This window comes from Takifugu flavidus, chromosome 13, assembly GCF_003711565.1.
Source record: "Takifugu flavidus isolate HTHZ2018 chromosome 13, ASM371156v2, whole genome shotgun sequence".
In the NCBI taxonomy this organism is placed as follows: domain Eukaryota; kingdom Metazoa; phylum Chordata; class Actinopteri; order Tetraodontiformes; family Tetraodontidae; genus Takifugu; species Takifugu flavidus.
The window spans coordinates 8,986,466-9,005,795 of NC_079532.1; the positions used below are offsets into that span (position 1 = coordinate 8,986,466).

The following is a 19,330-nucleotide window of genomic DNA, read 5'->3' on the forward strand; positions in this document are numbered from 1 at the left end:
TGTTTTGATCAGACTTTATTAACCTAGACCCCACCACCAAAGGTTACGGCCTTAAAAAATAGATATAAGTTCTACAAAAATCACCAGTCACTCAGCAAAATGAGGTAAATCAGAAACCACTGGGAACAGGATTCATCCTCCTTCCTGATGTTTAACACTGCCATGTGCTCGCTTGGTTGCGTTTTACAAAAGCTGATTAATGAGTGGATAATACAGTAAAAAAGGGCCTATTTAAAGCGTCATGTGAGTGGTAAACAAAAGGTTACAGCATCTGCAGCGCGTATCCAAATAAATAACACAGGATTCAATTACACTGTAAATATGTACATGCAGAAATGTGGGAACATCAAGCAGAACAATGCTACTTAGTAACAGCGCTGTGCCTTTCATTTGCAGTCATCAATTTTCTTTCATTATCAGGAAGTGCACTGAGCCAATTAATCACACGGAAACAAACATCTGTGCCGTGTAATCGGAACAGTGTGGGAGGAGACCTGCTTCAGCTCTGCCTCCTCACATAAAACCGTTGTCATGCTGATCTGCCCAGGTTTTCATAGCAGAAACCAGCTATTGTTCATTTCTGCTCAGACGCAGAGGAGCTGAGAGGAGCTGGGAGGAGCTGGGAGGAGCTGAGAGGAGCTGAGAGGGGCTGGGAGGAGCTGAGAGGAGCTGGGAGGAGCTGGGAGGTGCTGAGAGGAGCTGAGAGGAGCTGGGAGGGGCTGAGAGGAGCTGAGAGGAGCTGGGAGGTGCTGAGAGGAGCTGGGAGGAGCTGAGAGGGGCTGAGAGGGGCTGGGAGGGGCTGAGAGGAGCTGAGAGGAGCTGAGAGGAGCTGAGAGGAGCTGGGAAGTGCTGGGAGGTGCTGAGAGGAGCTGAGAGGAGCTGAGAGGAGCTGGGAGGAGCTGAGAGGAGCTGGGAGGAGCTGGGAGGTGCTGAGAGGAGCTGAGAGGAGCTGAGAGGAGCTGAGAGGTGCTGAGAGGAGCTGAGAGGAGCTGAGAGGAGCTGAGAGGGGCTGGGGGGAGGAGCTGAGAGGAGCTGAGAGGGGCTGAGAGGAGCTGAAAGGGGCTGAGAGGAGCTGGGAGGAGCTGAGAGGAGCTGGGAGGTGCTGAGAGGAGCTGAGAGGAGCTGAGAGGAGCTGGGAGGAGCTGAGAGGGGCTGAGAGGGGCTGAGGGGCTGGGAGGAGCTGAGAGGAGCTGGGAGGTGCTGAGAGGGGCTGAGAAGAGCTGAAAGGAGCTGAGAGGAGCTGAGAGGGGCTGAGAGGAGCTGAGAGGGGCTGAGAGGAGCTGAGAGGGGCTGAGAGGAGCTGAGAGGGGCTGAGAGGAGCTGAGAGGAGCTGAAAGGGGCTGAGAGGAGCTGAGAGGAGCTGAGAGGAGCTTGGAGGGGCTGAGAGGAGCTGGGAGGAGCTGAGAGGAGCTGAGAGGGGCTGGGAGGAGCTGACAGGAGGTGAAAGGGGCTGAAAGGAGCTGGGAGATGCTGAGAGGAGCTGAGAGGAGCTGAGAGGAGCTGAGAGGAGCTGAGAGGAGCTGAGAGGAGCTCCATTGAGTGTGGCCACCAGTCTGACGTGGAATAGTTTGTGATTTTAGCAGCACATGCTGATGAATGTGCTAATTAGGGCTACTAGAATAGAAGCTGCATTCTAATTAAATTTTAGTTCCGCTGAGCTTAAACAACATGATGTCTGTGGCAAAATAAGAAGCCATTTGTTTTTCCACACACTGGCTCTGAAAATGTGGCTTGTGAAGTGAACTAAACTCCAGGAAATGGGGAACACATGACGCTGGCGATGCCGTCACTCACCGTTTCATATGAGCGGCAGCTGTGTGGGCCAGCGAGCTGTGCTGGGGGGGCCAGCGAGCTGTGCTGGGGGGCTCGTTTGCAGCACCAGAGGAGGAAAAGAGCTGCATGTACGGCAGACGGAAAAGGAAGCCGGTCAGGTGTGAAGGCCTAGAATAATGCTCTTCAGATGAGGTTAGAGTTCAATTCTGCTGGATGACGGAGCCGCAGGAAGCACCAAGGGAGCTCAGTAATGATCAGGTGATGCTGTTGAAAGGTCTTTTGGCTGAGCGGAGGGTTATTTTAAAGGCTCAAAGGATCCCGCCTTCAGGAAATCCCAGGAGGAACGCGTCATTTCCTTTAATTGTTCTTGATACAATTATTCTGGTTTTAAAAACAATAACACAGAAGTGACTCACAAGAATATCCAGTGATAAACAAGACGACATGGATGCCAATACACGATCCCACTGTGTGATTGTGCTTAGTGTTACATGGGTTCAAACCAACAGGTCCCTTCTTTACATGATTAGTGGGATTTATCTTGATCAGATATCAAATATTGACCAAAACATTTCTTGGGGGTGGGGGGGTTGCAGCCTTATATTGAAAAGCCCTATAAAAGTAGTCCAGCTATGAACTCCAAGCATGTCAATCGCCACTTAATATACGTTCGATCTCCTCTAGTCTCTTTAAAGCTGCTGCCCTTTTTTCCTCTATATCTTTAATCTCTTTATTGGACTTACCCTTAGTCCGCTTGTCAGACGGGCTACTGCCCAAAGACTCTGACGGGTCCACACCTACACCTCCGCTTTCTGCAGAGGATTTCCGTACATTCTTCTTATCCCTGTCCTGGCCACCAGCGTCTGCGCCCCTCCCTTCCTCCTGACTCTCTGCCTGCTCCTGAGCTCTCGCCGCTTTGGCCTCAGCGGCTGCCAGACTGGCTCCCTCTGTTGAAGTAAGTGGCTGCCCTGCGGCGTTCATGGCAGCGATCTTACCGCGCACAATGCTCAAGTGGCGGCGCACGTACTCCTCGTGAGGGGCCATGGCCAGCGTCTCCTCCAGGCAGCGCTCTGCCCGCAGGAGGTCACGCTCCTCAAAGTAGACCACGCACAGGTTGTGCTTGCCTTGCACATTGGTGGGATCTATGTCCAGGATGCGCTGGAAGCAGGCTTTAGCGCCACTTGTCTCCTTTTTGTGGTTCATGAGGATGTCGCCCTTCAGGATCAGGCCTTTGATGTGCTGCGGGTGGTGGCGCAGGAGCTCGTCCAACACCGGCAGGGCTTCGGTCTCACGCTTGGACTGAGAATAAAGCAGCGCCAGGTTAAACAGGGCGCTGCGGAATCCTGCCTGCAAGCTAATGGCTTTGCGCATCCACCGCTCGGCTGCCGGGTTTTCGTTTGCGTCCATGGCCAACATGCCAAGGTTAAAGTAACCGTTGGCGTCGTCGGGCTCCTCCTCCACGTAGGCCAAGAACCGGCGGTTAGCCTCGGGCCAGAACTTGGGCTCACCTGCAACAGTTGACAAAGACACCAGATGAGAACTCGCAGCAGGTCATCACGCCAAAGAATAAAGTCCACGGAGGATTGATGCTGCGTTTACGGACACAGGGAATAATTAGAATCAGGTTTATGTTCTATACAGTGTCGAGGGTGGTCGTTCCCCAGAGGCTATCATTTATATAAGATTAAATCTGACATTTATGGCTTGTACTTAAACTTTCATACGTGGAACTAATTTACTGCTGGAATACCATGAAACGTCCTTACAGCCTGCCCAGCCTTGAAAGATTGATTCACATGAAGTTAGAGATGGATGAAAAATAACAAAAGGGCAATTTGTTCCCCGTGAAGGGAGTCTGTTTATCTGCACAAGAACCAGCAGCTGTATTTGTTGAAACGGTGAAGCTTCCATCCTCATCCTGGTTGATTTCTTTGTTTCTCCATCTACATTCATATAAAGTGAAGCCAGAGTTGCTGCAGCAGCATCTTACAGAGCCTTGGTTGGAGCAGCTGACAGTTAAAACTCTTCTTTCAGAGGTTAAAACTGGAATTTTGAGTTCCCGGAGCTCAGTGGACCAGGGTTCTCCTGATCTCCTCACCAGATTCCTGCATCAGGAGTGCTGAGTTGAAGAGCGCCAGCTTGTGACGCGAGTTGAGCTCAAGTGCGTGGTTGAAGTTTTTCAGGGCCTCCGATGGGTCCTTCATCTCAATGTTGACGATGGCGAGATTATACCAAAGGTCAGCGTTGGAGCGGTCGAGTTCCAGGGCGTGGAGGTAGGCATCCCGGGCTTCTGTCAGCTTGTTCATCTTCAGCAACAGCTCCCCTCTGCTCGATAAAGGTTCAAAAGATCAGAACTTTTTTGCTTTCAAGCAGAACAATAATGATAATGTTGGCTGATCGGAGATGGACGGATGGAAATAAAACACCGGGTCTTGTTAGTCAGGTGATTGTTTTCTTGTCTGAACTGGGAAACCAGTTAGTGGTGTTATTTAGTTTTGACCAAATGTGTTTAGGAGCTACAGTGACTCCGACTTCCTCTGGGAACATTCGCATGACATTTAAAACTATTTCCTTAAAGAGTTCCAGAGATGCTGCCTGGGAGTCAGGACTGACAGTAATAAATTGTCTTCCGTGCCCCACACACACACACACACACACACACACAGTAGAAATGAGGGATGTTTATTCTAATCCAGATGTTGTTTGCGTTCTCTAAGCCAAGGATAACTGTTCACTGTTTTAGCCGTTTAGGAGAGCAAAGACAACATTCTTGCCTTGTAAAGCAGCTCCGTTTATCAGACACAGTTGTTCTCATCTGGCCCGTTTTTGTGTGCACGGCAGGTTAATTGGCTGCCACGGTGACACGGGGAAGGGGGGTATTTACTGAATTAAAGCCCATCATGTCTCAATCAAAAGGCCCACGTCAAACTCCAAACCCCTTACCTGCTGATATAAGCTTGTTTGAAGTCAGGTCTCATGCTGATGGCCTGTCTGTAGAGCTGATCGGCCTCCTCCAGCCGCGACTCATTGGCACGGATCAGATTGGCCAGGTTGATGTAAACATTGAGGTGGTTGGGGGCCACACGAGTTGCATACTTCTTCCCAGGGATAACCTGGTGAGAGCACAGAGTGAATTTGTCCCGCGATGGTGAGGAGCAGAGGAAAGGCTGTAATAACTGTAACTGTAATCCCTCAAAAACAAACACTTTTCCCGAGCCGTGTTGAAAGTGTGCGAGGGTGGCGTTGACATGTACGGGTGGATACCTGTGGCATCAGGGATTTAGCAACCAAGTAGGCCTCCTCCGCCTCTTTGGATCGGTTCAAATTCTTGTAAGTCCGTCCAACATTCATGTGTGCACCTATATCATCTACAGAAGGCAACAGGAAGCGAGGAACTTGAGCAGACATTATAACGTACATCTGAAATTCAGAACAGATGAACTGAAGACTGATGATCTGCAGGACAGGAAGTGCTTGTCGAACAGACGTGTTTATACCATTAATCTTGCGGAAACAGACTTGGGTGGTGAGCCCATGAAAAATGTTGATGAAAAATATTTTAGCTGACAAAAGGCTTCCTGAAGATTAAAAACTCTGGCAAAGGCTTCTCTTAAACCAGGGGTGTAGAAATCCAGTCCTGGAGGGCCACGGCCCAGCTGGCTTTTGTGTCCCCCCCAGGCAGAAACCAGCTTTCACCAAAGGAAGAAGGAACCCGGGTGAAAGGCGTGCCTACTTTTTGGGTCAGAACCATCAGAAGGACTGCAGCCTCTGAGGATCGGGTGATGATGAGTTCTACACATTGAAAACTGACTGCGCTTTAAGCAACCGTGGAAGAAATTCTTAGAACCAACGTCAAATATAATCGGAAGGAGTTCCCGGACATTTGCAGCTCAAGGGTGGTGCAGAAACCGTTTGTCTCTGCTGAAGGGCCGATACACGCTGTGCATTCCACACTGGCAGACTTCAACTTGATGTGGAGCCCAGATGATTTTTAGAAATCCCCGTTAATTTATGGGCTGCAGTTTTGCTCAAAGGCATCTGTTCATCTGAGTGATTTACGGAATGAGCCGATATCCAGGTCAACGTGTCCCGGCAGAATGTGTTCTCACTGGCATGATATAATCTGCTCATTCATAAGATGCCACGATGATGTCAAGATTGGTTTGACACATGCATACAGCAGGCCTGCAATCTTGATTTAAAACAAATCATGGATTTTGTGTCTCTCGTTTGCCCTCAAGATGTTGGCATGAGAGGATTCTGGATTCCTATTGTTTTGCTACAAGCTCACAGAGGTTCTGGCCTCTGGATGATGCGTGTGCACCTCCAGACTGGTACCAGCCAATCGGAACCAAGGTGATGTTTGCAGAACTTTGCTCCTGTAATGCTTTTGCTGTACAGATGTTGCCCCTTCTGGAAGGAGGAGCAGAACATTGAGCAGAAATGCGTAGGACGACAGATGTGGTCGGTGTCTCGGCAAAGGCCACATTTGATGAGCCATGTGCGTGGCCGGCAGTCATGTGATGATGACCGGGCAGGAAGTGCAGACGTCGGCACGTGTTCACAGAACAAAAGACGGTGTTAGCACACAGGTCTTACCTGGCTGGACACGAGTCGCTTGGAGAAAATACTGCAGCGCCTCGCCATAATTGTTCTGGCCTTCTAAGGCATGGCCCACATTGTTCCACAACTTAGCGTTGTTCTTGTTGACCTGACACCAGAGAAATGACAATGAAAACACGTTTTGTTGTGATGAATCTTGATCAGAGAAGCAAGCTGGCCAGAGCTCGGGGAGGGCCCTTGCTCTCGACCTTCACACTAACCTTGAGGGCAGAGGTGAACAGAGTGTATTCCGACTCCCAGTCCCAATTTCTGTTGAAGGTTTTTACTGCATGAGTGGTTAAAAGCACCCCTAATATCAACCAGGAGATCCTCTTTAACTGGCTACAAAAAGAGAGAATTGATGACATTTAAACCTAGTGAGACATTCAGAAAATGTTGTTTGGCCCGACTCGGCTCGGCTGTAGTGAGAACTATCAGGAGGATGAAAGTTTGTGGGGCTAAACTCACCCTTTCTGGGAGATAATCTTGAATCCATGTGCAAAAAGAACACAGAAGCCCATACTGGGGACATAAAGTACCCTCTCTGCAACAACAAATCCCACTGGGAAGAAGAGGTTGGATGCAGGAATGAAAGGCAGGACAATCAAAGACAGGGCCTGGGGAAAAGTACAATTCTCACATTTAGTTTCATGGTGGTCGTTTCTGAAAGGAAGAGGGCAACAATTTGTCTGCAGAATTCCTCAATTTCCTGAACCAGAAGATCCATAGGAAGAGTATATTTACAACTTGTAGGTATGTTCGTTAAATGTGGAGTTTGAGCTCAGGTTATATTTATTTGAAATGATGTGTATCACTGAAATGATCCACCTTAAAGTGCAACTTAATTCCTCGTGGAGAGCCTGACTCCGCCCACATCATACATCTGAGGAGTGTGAAACCACCCGATGAAATTAATTAGACAGGAAACGTTGACTTTGTGAGCCTTCAGGGCAGGTTTGCAAGCCGGAGACTAATTCATGATTGTTGCATGTATAATGTTTGATTCTGTAGTAAATGTTAGCAATGCTTTTTCTTAATAAGACATTATCCATGTTAGATTTGGAGTCATTTTTGTAGAAATGTCCCATCCTGAGAGATCAGTGATGGTCTCAAAAGTAGAAAAATTGGCTGCAGACTGGTTTTATAGGATTGCCAATTAAATAAGTTTTAAGATAAATGTAAGAGATTTTCACTGGTGCCTTTATGACCTTGACTCAGTTATAAATGTAACTTTTTTCCCCCTCTTAATATCAAAAACATTGAAAACGTTCCCACTCGTCCTGCTGCAGTTTGACCTCAGATAAGTTCTGGCAATGATTTTAAACCTTGTGATTTAAAGCACATTGTAGTTCTGAGAATCAGATAACCAGCTAAACAGCTCGGACCTGTTGTGGCTGATTCGTGTTTAGACTGAACGTGGTTGTGTTTGGCAGGAGCAGCGAGAGCGAAGTGCTTTGGCTCCCCTGGAGCTGCGAATCAAGTGCTAAGTAGCTCCTTCCGCAGTTAAAATGAATACACAATCCCATCATCCACTTCTGTCATGACAAGCTTACCCACTTTCCCCGTTAAATAAAACCGAGCAGAAGAAGTAGCGGAGCGAACCGCTCCATCCCTGCGCTGCAGATGTGTGTCGTGGAGGAAACGATCACTTCCAAGAAGGCAGGAAAACCGTATTTTAACTCCATGGAAGTTTGAATCACGACCATCGTGTTTAACACGTTTGTAACGCCTTCACACTGAGATCAGTGAGCTGATGCAGGATTTTGTCTTCCGCAGGTCCGACCTCCTGCTGGGAGGTGCCTGGCTGCTCCGGTCCTCCTGCTCAGTCACCGTCGCATCGTCGCATCATCAATATCATCTCTTCCTGCAGTGTGAAAGGGGCGTTACGTAATCAGACGCGTCCTCACCATGACGACAGTCTTGGCCGAACCGTGTCTGTAGCACAGGCTGTGGTGGGCCAGCAGAGCCAGGCAGGTGTAGAAGAGCAGCGTGGTCATGTTGCGCAGGTCCAGGAGCGACTCCACCAGAGGGATGGTCCCCATGGTCCAGTCGCAGCAGAGCTCCGATGGATTCAGCAGCAGCCACGCATTCACGGGAAGAAGGTAGTTGAAGGTCATTTGTCGTGTGGGGGTGGGACTGACTGCTGCTGGATTATCGAACCTGCGAGAGGAGCCAGAGAACAACAGCGGGCTGAGACGGGCTGGGTTTGAGGTCAAGGGGATTTTCTCGGTTAGTAAATGTGCACCGTCCCGTTTTCCCCAAAGGCCTCTGTGAGGTGGACTCCTGATACCATCTTTGATGCAGGCGATCCTGAACCGCTGTGAAGCCCAAGGCTCTGCAGCTAATCTCATCTGCATAAATGGTAGATAATCTGCAGAAATGTTTGTGGGCAGCAGTGACGCATTCAACACAACCTCGCTCTCACCTGGCCACCTGATTTAAAGGAACAGTTCCTATAATGTGCAACAGTTACCCAGAAAGCTGCAGTAACAAGACGCCAGATTTGATGGTTTGGATTTGATGGGCTCACAAGGTACTGTGGCATCACTGCATGTCCCTCAGGTCTGCTCAGTGCTGACTTTAACTAACTAACCAACATGTTTGGACAAACCGCCGTTGGTCCAGACGTGTTTGCTAAGGGAGAGGACCTTTAACCAAACTGATTACAGCTGGTGATAGGCTAATTGAGCAATGCTGTTTTGACTTGAAAACATAAATTTGCTCAGACAATCTGGAGACATCTTAAGGAATTACAGTTTTAGAACTAGAGCCTAACTGTTTGGAATTTTATCTGCGATATAAACCTCCTAACCTAATTTAAGAGTCTTTAGACAGTAAATCTCTAATGACGTCCTTCATAAATCTCAACCAGGCAGCAGTACTACAGCTCTGGCCCACAGTTCAGGCCAACAACACAACAGTTGACTGTTTAAGCCATTCAATTAACCCATAAAACCATTTACTTTGTTGCTGTAATATAAATAACCAAGGCAACTTTTCCATGAGAATACAGCCAGGCCTTTCAGTGCTATACATTAACGTTACAAATCAAAAGGAATAGTCTTAGTTCCTGTGTGTGCCTGATGTGGACCCCACTGGACGTTTGACTTTCTCCCTATTGGAAATATTCTCCCCCACAAATGAGAAGACCTAAATAAAAGCTTGATTAAGAAATAATCGCATTTTCAAGCAAGTGAGAGCTATATTAAAGCGATGATATAAAAAGTTAAAGCTGTGAGAATCTGTTAGGCATCTTTTCAGTTGTTAAGAGCTTAAAAAGGCTTAAAAATAACATCAATAAGGAAGTTGAGCTCCAGCAGTCCACAGTTGGAGGACAGCATGCATGTGTATGAAATCCAAGCTCAATGCAAGGAGGAATTGGCCAACAGTATTCCAAGTAAGAGCTCTGCAACGACTGGACTCGTTAGGGCCAATATTATCTATGAGCTGGATTGTTATCCCTTGGATAACTATGACCTGGATGATTGAGACATCACACAGACATTTTGCCAACAGTAATTAATCTTGGAACGCTGGCTGGTGCCTCGCCCTCTAGAAACACTGGCACTGTGTGCCGCCAGGACCGATTATAGGCACTAGTTATTAGATATTAATTAGTACTTTCTGGAGAAATGTGATTGCAAACCGTTCCAAATGGAAATGTGCTCCTTCCATACAGCTGAGGTTCATAATCTCAGTGACTGGAGAGAAAGCAACGCCGCCCAAGGGTGCAAACATTAACTTTGTCACTCGATAACCTGAAATCGCAGGGTTCTACGGTCAGTATCAAGGTATTTACATCATTAAAACGACTCTTGGATGAAATGCTGGGAGTGCTTCATGATGATGGATGGTCATTGTCAACATGAAGACCTTTTCCCTGCAGGAAGGTTAGCTGTCTGCCAATACCAAGGACTGTGCTGCAAGGTTGTGGGCAGACTGTAAGGCTTGCTTCTCGCCGCTGTGGCCCTCAGAAGGAGCAGAATCGTGCACCCTTTTTGTTTCAGCCACAAGGACAAAACAAGTCTGAACACTGTCCTAGTGAATAAGGTCCATGTGTCATAACACCAACATCGCGGTGCAGACATTAGATTACAAATGTGGTTGTCAAATGAGTTTGAATTTCTAAACACAACTGATCCGTGGCTAATTCTGATTCATCTTGAGAAATGTCTCTATTCATTGTTGCGGATAAAGACAAAAGACCACATGGACTCTTGGCCATATGCTGCACCAGTACTAGCACAATGCTAACATTGTTCCTGCTTCCAAGTACAAGAGCACAGCAGATGCCGCTCCTCTCTTGTCCAGTCATGGTTGCTCTTTATTCATTTGCTACAGCAAAGCCGTGACAGGCTTTGGAAGCACTGTCTCTGTCGAACAGACCAACCCGCCCTGCTGTCTTGCCTTCCAAGTCATTTGGTTTAGTGTGGTTCTGCACTAGAACTGGAGTATGGAAATGTGTTCGAATGCACTGGTGAAATCACCTCGGTCCGTTTTGTATATCATAAAGTGTTCGAGGCCAAATGAAGTGGACCAGTAGCCATTGTAGTTTGTCCCTTTTTAATAGGTCGGCTTTCAAGCATCGTTGTGTATCTGCAGCCATTCGGGGGAGGATGAAGCGTTTCTCTTTGTAAATTCACTGAGATGTAAGAGGATTAGAAGGTATTTTCAGACATGACCTCAACTGAACTGCTGCATCTGGTTGCTTTTATCATTACAGATGATGGAATTAGAGCGCTACCGCACAGCAGCTACAATGTAAATGGAGGACTCTGCACTTAGAAACAAGGGCTCTGTAGAAAAACAGACAGTGTGATACTGCGCTGCAGAGGTCAAGAAGGCCTGAGAAGATTTTCTGCTTTAATCAAATAAATACAGACATTACGTAAACGGTTACACAAGATGAAAAAAGCAGGCGCTAGTATAATGTGTTCTCATAATCCTGAAATCTATTTACACTTAAACCGTGACTTTGCTTGGATTGAATTTTAGTAACAACTAACATCGGTCTTGTGAAGCTACAAGTAAGGAGAATCAAAAACAGGCCCAACTTGAAATGCTATTACGTGCAATAAATAAAAAGAAGCTCTTCCTAAGCTATCTATAGCTAATATCAGATAAACAGGGCAGCGCTTTTAGGGGATTCGATTTGGAAATCAAATTCCATCATCAACTGTCATTTCTCCTGTGTCATGCCGGGCTGGATCCTGTCCCCGTGTTGACTGGGCAGAGGTGGGGACCAGTTCAGACCAGGCACAAACACTTAAAGCAGATGAATCTGCACCGTGTGGGAGAGCGAATCCAAGCTTATGGTGCAGCGGACCAGAATCCTGCCTACCTGGTGAAGACGGGAAGCTGTGACTGGATGACTTGGACCCTGATGATGACGAGAAGCAGGGTGCTGATGGTGAGAACGATGAGCTTCATCAGAGTTTGGAGGACAGCGTAGGGGAACCATCCTTTGCCCTGCAGGACTTGGCGCAGTGTTTCCAACAGCGAGGGCAACGTAAACTGGGAGTGGAAGCAAACGCATGAGTCACAATATTCAATGTTCAGACAACAAATCCTTACGAGCAACAAGTTAAACGCCTGGAGCCTTACCCCTTGGGCGACAAAGACCTCATGGATGCAGCAGATTCCAACAACTGTGATTCCCTGCTCTTTACACAACGTGGCTGCAGCTACCAGAACAACCGTGAGAGCGATGGGGGCCCACACTGCAAAAAAGGAAAGAAAAAGCTCTCAAAACTCTGGAATTCTTTCATGTATTTTACGCCGCGTTGAGTCACACTCCATTCAGTCTGTGTTGTGACCAACGTATCTAAGCACAGCCGAGAAGATGAGGGTGAGCAGCTTCATCTGCTTCAGAGATAGACTGTTGTTACCACAAACGTTCATACTCTGGAGGCAGAATCTGCAGGGAACCACAAGCTCATCAGGAGAAATAATCTGGCTTTGCTTTACCACTCTAACCAAACACTTACTGGAAGATACTTTTATCCTGTACATGGTTCAATATTGGGGATGAGGATCAGCTGACAGACATACAGAACCTGCCAGTAGCTAGATGAAATGGTGCTAACAGTCAGAATTGACAGCCAATTACAACTCCGCCACAACAATGTACACAAATACAAACTGAACAAATCAGAGGCTTCAGAAGATTACAGGTTGGAACTAGACCCAAACCTGAGTATATCAGATGCAGCTGACGGCTGAAATACATTAATGTGTCTGGAATAAACACTGGGCTTGTGGCGGCATTCACTTAACCAATGCTATCTAAATAAGCACAGCTGCATTCAGTCCCCGGCTGCAGGTTCCATAGCTTCACTTATATCAGTCAGCTTCCTGTATATTCTGTTTTTATAACGCGTTGCCCCAGGATACTTAAAACCTGACACAAGTCTCCAAGGAAAGGACTGTGCTGCAGTGTAAAGTGTAATTGATGGGTTAAGCTTTTAAAGATACTGGCAGGTTCTAGGGGGTTCAGAAATGACCTGGCAAACCCATCGAGTCCGCTACATCCGTGTTCTTCAGCCACACACGAGCACATGTGAGTGTTTAGGGGTGAAACGTACCTATAGATCTGTCCACGCCCGTTGATTTTGTGTAGGCAAGAAAAGCAGCCAGAAGGAAGATGGAAGACAGAAGTTCAGCTCTGCCAACCACACCGGTAACCTGACATGAGAAAAAGAATCGTTTCATATTTGCTGTCACTAAGGAACACTAAGGATCCTGAGCATGTTCATTCGTGCAAACTGGTGGCTCCTAGATGTTGAGACTGGACTGGACATGTGTGCCAATGCTCCAGGACATGACCATTCCAGCACATATGTCTACAAACAGCACCTATTAAATCGGAACTTGTGGGAACCTGTGAAGCAGATGCTTCAGTGTGTGTGTGTATGTTGAGACACACACACACACACACACACACACACACACACACACACACACACACACGTTAAAAAGATGCTGTTACTTCAAAGCAGGCTGACAAGACACTCCATCCCATTGACTTTACAGATACAGTATCTGAAAAAAGATCTTTTCTATGTTGATATTGGCATCATATTCCCAGGGACAACTTTAAATGTGTGTCAACATTTGGCATGGGAGTAGATTTTAAGCTCCAGAAATAACCAATAAATCCCATCGGGCCTTCACTACAGCAGCATCTTTCATAAAAATGACAAGTGTTCTCATGTGGAAGGAAAATAAAGGTGCACGCTGACCTCAGTCACCACAGAGCTGTGAGAAACAGCAACACCAGGTAACAGGTAATAAGGTTTAGACGTGGTCGCAGTCGTGTTTGCAGGGGCAAACAAGAGGACACATCTGCAAATATGCTTTATTAAAATGTAACAATCGAAGGTGCGAGTTGGTATTGCTGCACGACAAACAGGACTAACACAGCAGAGCAGCTATATGACAAAGGCAGCCAAATACGTAAGTAGCCAAATGTTATTTTAGCCCTTTGTTTTCCTACTCTTGTCAGAGCCTGCCTGCGCGGATGAACTGCTAGCAATTATTAGGAAAGGGGTTTTAAGAGCGTTCTTTTAAAATAGATGACTGAGATAAAAGGTTTGGTTCAATGCCAAGGTCATTAAGGTCACTCCGTCATCTATTCATCACCTATCAGCTGTGGGCCACACTCACTTTAGGTTCTGGGATCTCGTACGGCTCCATTTTCTTTTCAATACATTGTCTTTGGACATGTTTTAAAGAATAAACCGCTTGTTAATTTACATGATTCACCTATTTGCCATTCTGAGCTACAGGTCCAAACAGATTCGTATTCATATAGAATACGAATAGGAACATGTGACTTTTCCCTCTCCCTCTTGGTGGGGGGATGGTAAATTTAACAGACAGTTGCTGAGCTTGTTGCACAGGCTGTTGTTTTCAGCAGCAGACAGTGACAGAAAAGAGGTGGGTTCACATCAGCATGGGACATGTGTGAGGGGAAAGCTTCCTTAAGGGCAGGGGCCCAGCATTCCCTCAGGAAGATGTTAGGGACACTCCAGCCAACACAACTACTGAGAAGTGCCACCACTGGAGGATTCATTCAGTCTGCAACAACACATCAGATCCAAGAAATGAGCGTTTCAAATTCGACAGCCTTGGTTTAAACGAATTACAACCATGACCCCTGCAGTTTAAAACTAATACTACCATCCTGACGGCTATACTCACAGCTTCTGTGTGGATGGGGTGCACGGCAAACAGCAGTGCTGCAACCAAGCTGGAAGTCTTGTCCAGAAACAACCTGCACACTCGCAGGAAAAGCACACACACAACAGCGTGCAAAACAAGATTGAGGAGGTGGTATGAAGCTGCGTTCAGCTCGCTGAAGAGGTAGTTCATCCGGAAGGTAAGCACAGTCAGTGGTCTGTAGGATTTATGGCTCCGCTCCTGCAGAGCACAAACAGGACACGTGGGCTTTAAAGAGAGGGTCATTTGATGCCCCTTCAAAATTAAATTCAACTTTGAGTGATACTGCATAGTAAATGTGAAAAACATGCACCTTTGCTTTGGAATCTAATAATTCCACCTGTTTTTCAGTTCATACTGCAAGCTGCACAACCTAATCCGCTAAAGTATGCATTTTCTGACTAAAATGTTGCAGATGTGTACATACCTCAGACATTGGGGTGCCCCAGAAATCATTAAGGAATAAATTGCGAAGAGGAGTTGAGGGCCGCAGGTCTTTGTTGTCGAGAATGGCGGAGACATCGTCAAACACGAAGCCACACGACAGACTATTCCAGAAACATCCCACCACCAGTCCAGTCAAAAGTAAAATCTCCTTCCATGACACGACAGCCATGGCCGATCAAAGCCGTCATTGATCACTGCACAAGCAAAACAAACGTGTCAAGAGGTTGCTTTTTTGTGTTTTTAACACTTTCCGTAAGCATTTTCTCCCTAAAAACAGTTAATTATCAAACAGTTAATACAAAAAAACCTCTTGTACTTACACAGCTCAAAGGCATGCTGGATACTCCTAAGTAGCCAGTTAAACTGGTAAAGGGAAAACCATCACTAGATTTTAAATAAATTAGACTGTAATAACGCAATATACTTTATATAGTCTGTCTATAGTGTGTATATATATATCTACACACACTGCAGAGTGTGTTGGCCTGCTCAGCTGCTCTATTGAAATTTAAATGAGCAGGATGGGAGGATGAATGAACATTCATTAAGTCTCTGTGACCACCGTTTAACACCCTTATAGGCTACCAGCCTTCCCCACTTTAGATATGGATTATTTACCTCAGCTCGGACCGTGTAATATAGCAAAGAATATACACAGCAAGTACATGGCAGAAAAGGTTAAAATATAAGTAAAAAGCAATTTACTGCTGCAGCCGGTACATTCAGTCAATTCACTTCAGAGTGCAAATTACCTTAGTGAGATCATTCAATCAAGTTACATTAGATGATAATGCAAAAATACAAACATTAGAATACAACAATGCAAATCAAGTTATTGACAATCACATGTCGCTCTGTGACAACTTCAGATTGCATATTGCTACGTTAGCTAACAAAGTAGCTAATTTGGTTGCTAATGCTATTCATGACTATCTTTATAAATTGTATAAAGTGGATCGTAAAGCCCATCCCTGCATTGTTTTACCTACCTTGTCTAAATCCTTGCTAATGGTAACCGCAAATGAGGTATCACAAACCAGAAAGTTACACATGTAGAAGGAATTCAACAAAACTGCATTTTACTTGTTTGCTAGCTATCGCCAGGACGTCATCGTTATCACTTCCGGTGCAAAGGTGACCGCGTAAGTTAAACAAAATACTACTTTGGTTAGACTCGGCTTGTTTCGGCCAAAAGTGTACCGCACAGGTACAAGATAAAGGCAACATTTCGCCCACTCTGCCTGTGTGTTATCGAGCGTGTCTAAAAACGGGCTTGTCCCTGGTTAGTTTTGGTTTGGTTTGTAGTAGCTCCAAGCTAACGCAGCTGTCGCGCGCGTTGGGAGGGACACGGTAACCAGAGCGTCACCTCACGTCAGCGTCGGGATGGAAGATTACGCTCCTTAAAATTCATCCCAAGCCTAAAATGTCACCCTGCCGCGCTCATTTCATCTTCAACGAAGGCGTTTCATGGTGGTATAAAGTCAGTTAATGTGAGTCCCGTTGAATTACACCGTTTAGCTTCGTAAAATTGCTGTAAATTAGAATCATTTTACAAGGCAAAACGTTATGTAGCCATACGTTCCTGGATAAAAGTGGCTAACAAACTCGTTATTTCTCCACTTTCTGTCCAGTTTCAGGTTAACAATATAATAATATGGCTGCATTTGAATGGGACAAAGTTATGGGAATCGATCCGTTCAGTCTCCGGAACTGGAAAAAGGACCAGTTGGATGATGTTTTCAACACGTTGGTTTTGGTAATTACATACATTCATTATCATACATACATACATTCATTATCATACATTCATACATACATTCTAAGATGCACCAGTACAGTATGTGCTCAGCTTTAAATGATGGGCTTTTTGATGCGCACCAGTTCTGAACCCATTGTTCTTGTGTGATCAGCATTTTCCTGGTGTCCATGCTGACCTTTGCCCTTTCGTATCTTTGCACAGTATAATTGATGCACCATAATATGAGTGGTCCTCAGATTTAGGGATAATGGCGTGTTGTCACACTGAACCATGGTTTTCCATCCAGGCTGAACGATGGGATGCGGAGGATAGAACGCCAGAAGATGTCGCACATGTCTTTAGAGTGTTTCAAGCCCTGCTGAAGGTGATCATTTTAGATTATCCAGTTTTAATCTCTGTCATGTTCTGTATCCAGTCTCCTTAATTTATCAGCTTGTCACTTTGTGTTTTAGGAATAATTATATTACTGTCATGGGTTTCTTTCTCCTGCTTTTTAGAATTGGGACTTGGAACTTCAGACAGCTGTCAATTTCATTTCAGAAGGTAAGTTCACAGATTAAATTGATGTGACCTTTCATGCATTCTAGCCAAGAATTGCTGCTGACTAAATGACTGGTTCTGCCCACTTTACTGCAGATCGTGGCAGGAAATCAAGACGGGAACAAGAATTCAAGGTAATATTTTGACCTAAGTGGCAGTTTTCTTCACCTTTGCACTTCCCAGTTTATCTGCTACTAATTAAGTCCCCTAATTTTCATATTTATCTGGAACGTGTGAGGAATCACAGAAACCTTCTGGCTGTGATTGACACTTGAAGCTGCCTGGTCTTCAGCCAATCCGAGTGTCGTCCGGCTTCAGAAGGATGGGCTGTGACGCTCATTAAGAGGATTAGAGCTAATTCCCTCCATGCTTACAGCCCTTCCTTCTTGTTTTGCTTTGTTATTTTATTTCATTTCATTGAGGATTTTCTTTTCTGACTAAGGGTGATTATTTATTGAGGATCTCATGATGGCAGCAGCTACTGGGGCAGTGGGTTCCACATTCTTAGTAAATGATTTTCTTTGTATTGCATCTTGTTTCCGGTCCATCTGGCTCAGGGCGTCGGGTCAGACGTGCACTTTCTGAGGGACGAGATTCAACAGCTCGAGATCCAACTGGAGGAAAGAGAGAGGGAACTGACTTTATTGAAGAAAGAGATGGGAAGAGAGAAGAATACCAGAGAGGAGGTATTAGCGATATATATCTTTGTATGTTTGTGTAAGTAATTCATTTAGCAGCGTTCATATTCTGCTTGTTCTTGGTGATTTCAGCTTCTACAAACATTCCACAAAAATGAAGCTTTTTTTTTATAGTCATTAATGTTGTGATAACTTCTGCTTGCTGTTCTAGGACCAGAACATAGAGGAATAGAGTAAAGGGTAAACACTGTGTATCTGTTTTCCTAGTTGGTTCTACGAGCCGAGGAAGCTGAGGAAGAAGTCAGGAAGCTGAAGAGAGAGGTATGAGGCAGCTCCTGCTTTATCAGGAATGACCTACACACCCTTCATCCCCTCCTCCGTCTAAACACGCATTTGCATGTACTCGACTAAACTTTCATCCCTTTTATTTCTTTTCATTTCACTGCCTAAGATTAAAAAGCTTAAGAAGAAGGTAAGAAATAGAGGTAGTGTTAGATGTTCGTGAAAACATTAAGTGTGTGTGCGCGGGCGTGTGTGTGTTCTTTGATGCTTTGTTCTAGTCTGATGAAACGAGACAAACTGCTCCACACTAAACACACTAATGCACACGCATCTTTAACTCCACTCAAATGTTGATCCAATTCAGATGATATAGATTCCAATGCAGGACTCTGGCTCAGATACTAACTCTGCCCTTTTTGTGCCACCACAGAACGAGCAGCTCCAGGACGATGTGGGTTTTTATTGCAGAGAGCTGAATAAGAAGGAGTCAGTCTCATCCACAGATGAGAATGCTGACATTCAAAGAAAGCTCAGTTCTGCCAACCGTCAGCTGTACCAGTGCTTGGACGACCTTCAGGTACATTCAGGGGACTCTGTCCACTGGTCCATCTGGACTACAGGCTATTTTTGGCTCAGTCATGCACTGTGCTGGAGTAGTCTGAAGGACCACCAGGACCTTGGATAAACCTGGGTAAACACTTGCTTTTAGTCACCAATTGTTTTTGCTTGTTTTTTTTCCCCTTTCATGGTGATTAGCGAGCAGAAGATGAAAACTTGGAGCTGAAAACCCAAAATGAGCAGATGCAGAAAAATCTGGAGGAGTCGGTGAGCGAGATGGAGAAGATGACGGACAAATTCAACAAAATGAAGATGGTTGTGCAGGAAACGGACGCCAAAATGGACCAGCTGAGGAAAGAGAGGGATCTTGCCCATTTACAAGTAAGCTTCATTCCTGTTCTGGATTTCTACGTTTTGTGGAGGAAAAAACTTGCTGCAGATGAAACATTTAAACCAGAAATGTTCAGTTTCACAGTTTCCAGAGAGACGAACGAGAAGGTCTTTGACTGTG

At 45.8% G+C, this 19,330-nt stretch overlaps 2 protein-coding genes across 10 annotated transcripts in view; one reads left to right on the plus strand and one right to left on the minus strand.

Annotated features, from left to right (window-relative positions):
- tmtc3 (transmembrane O-mannosyltransferase targeting cadherins 3) lies at positions 1–16,367 on the minus strand. Of its 3 annotated transcripts, XM_057051210.1 has the most exons (15): positions 16,032–16,171; positions 15,023–15,236; positions 14,578–14,796; positions 12,960–13,059; positions 11,980–12,095; positions 11,717–11,889; positions 8,283–8,535; positions 6,844–6,992; positions 6,597–6,717; positions 6,373–6,484; positions 5,038–5,141; positions 4,717–4,886; positions 3,872–4,098; positions 2,517–3,281; positions 1–2,154 (listed from the first exon to the last, which is right to left on the minus strand). In XM_057051210.1, exons 2-15 carry the CDS (start codon positions 15,209–15,211, stop codon positions 2,150–2,152), a joined length of 2,703 nt encoding a protein of 900 aa, XP_056907190.1. In that variant the 5' UTR covers positions 15,212–15,236; positions 16,032–16,171; the 3' UTR covers positions 1–2,149. The 3 variants fall into 3 exon arrangements, with proteins under 3 accessions (XP_056907190.1, XP_056907189.1, XP_056907188.1); XM_057051209.1 differs by having other exon boundaries at positions 1–3,281; positions 16,126–16,367; XM_057051208.1 differs by having other exon boundaries at positions 1–3,281.
- cep290 (centrosomal protein 290) overlaps positions 16,243–19,330 on the plus strand; it is a 17,821-nt gene continuing 14,733 nt past the window's right edge. For 6 of the 7 annotated variants that reach the window (XR_008953220.1, XM_057051199.1, XM_057051204.1 and 3 more), the window contains exons 1-10: positions 16,243–16,532; positions 16,674–16,798; positions 17,088–17,165; positions 17,299–17,344; positions 17,438–17,475; positions 17,899–18,027; positions 18,247–18,300; positions 18,431–18,451; positions 18,692–18,838; positions 19,018–19,200. Coding sequence is in view for 6 of the 7 variants with exons in the window: in XM_057051199.1 (XP_056907179.1) it covers positions 16,697–16,798; positions 17,088–17,165; positions 17,299–17,344; positions 17,438–17,475; positions 17,899–18,027; positions 18,247–18,300; positions 18,431–18,451; positions 18,692–18,838; positions 19,018–19,200 (798 nt within the window). In the remaining variant the exon portion in view is untranslated. The remainder of the gene's footprint in view (positions 16,533–16,673; positions 16,799–17,087; positions 17,166–17,298; positions 17,345–17,437; positions 17,476–17,898; positions 18,028–18,246; positions 18,301–18,430; positions 18,452–18,691; positions 18,839–19,017; positions 19,201–19,330) is intronic. The other variant, XM_057051201.1, reaches the window with a different exon arrangement.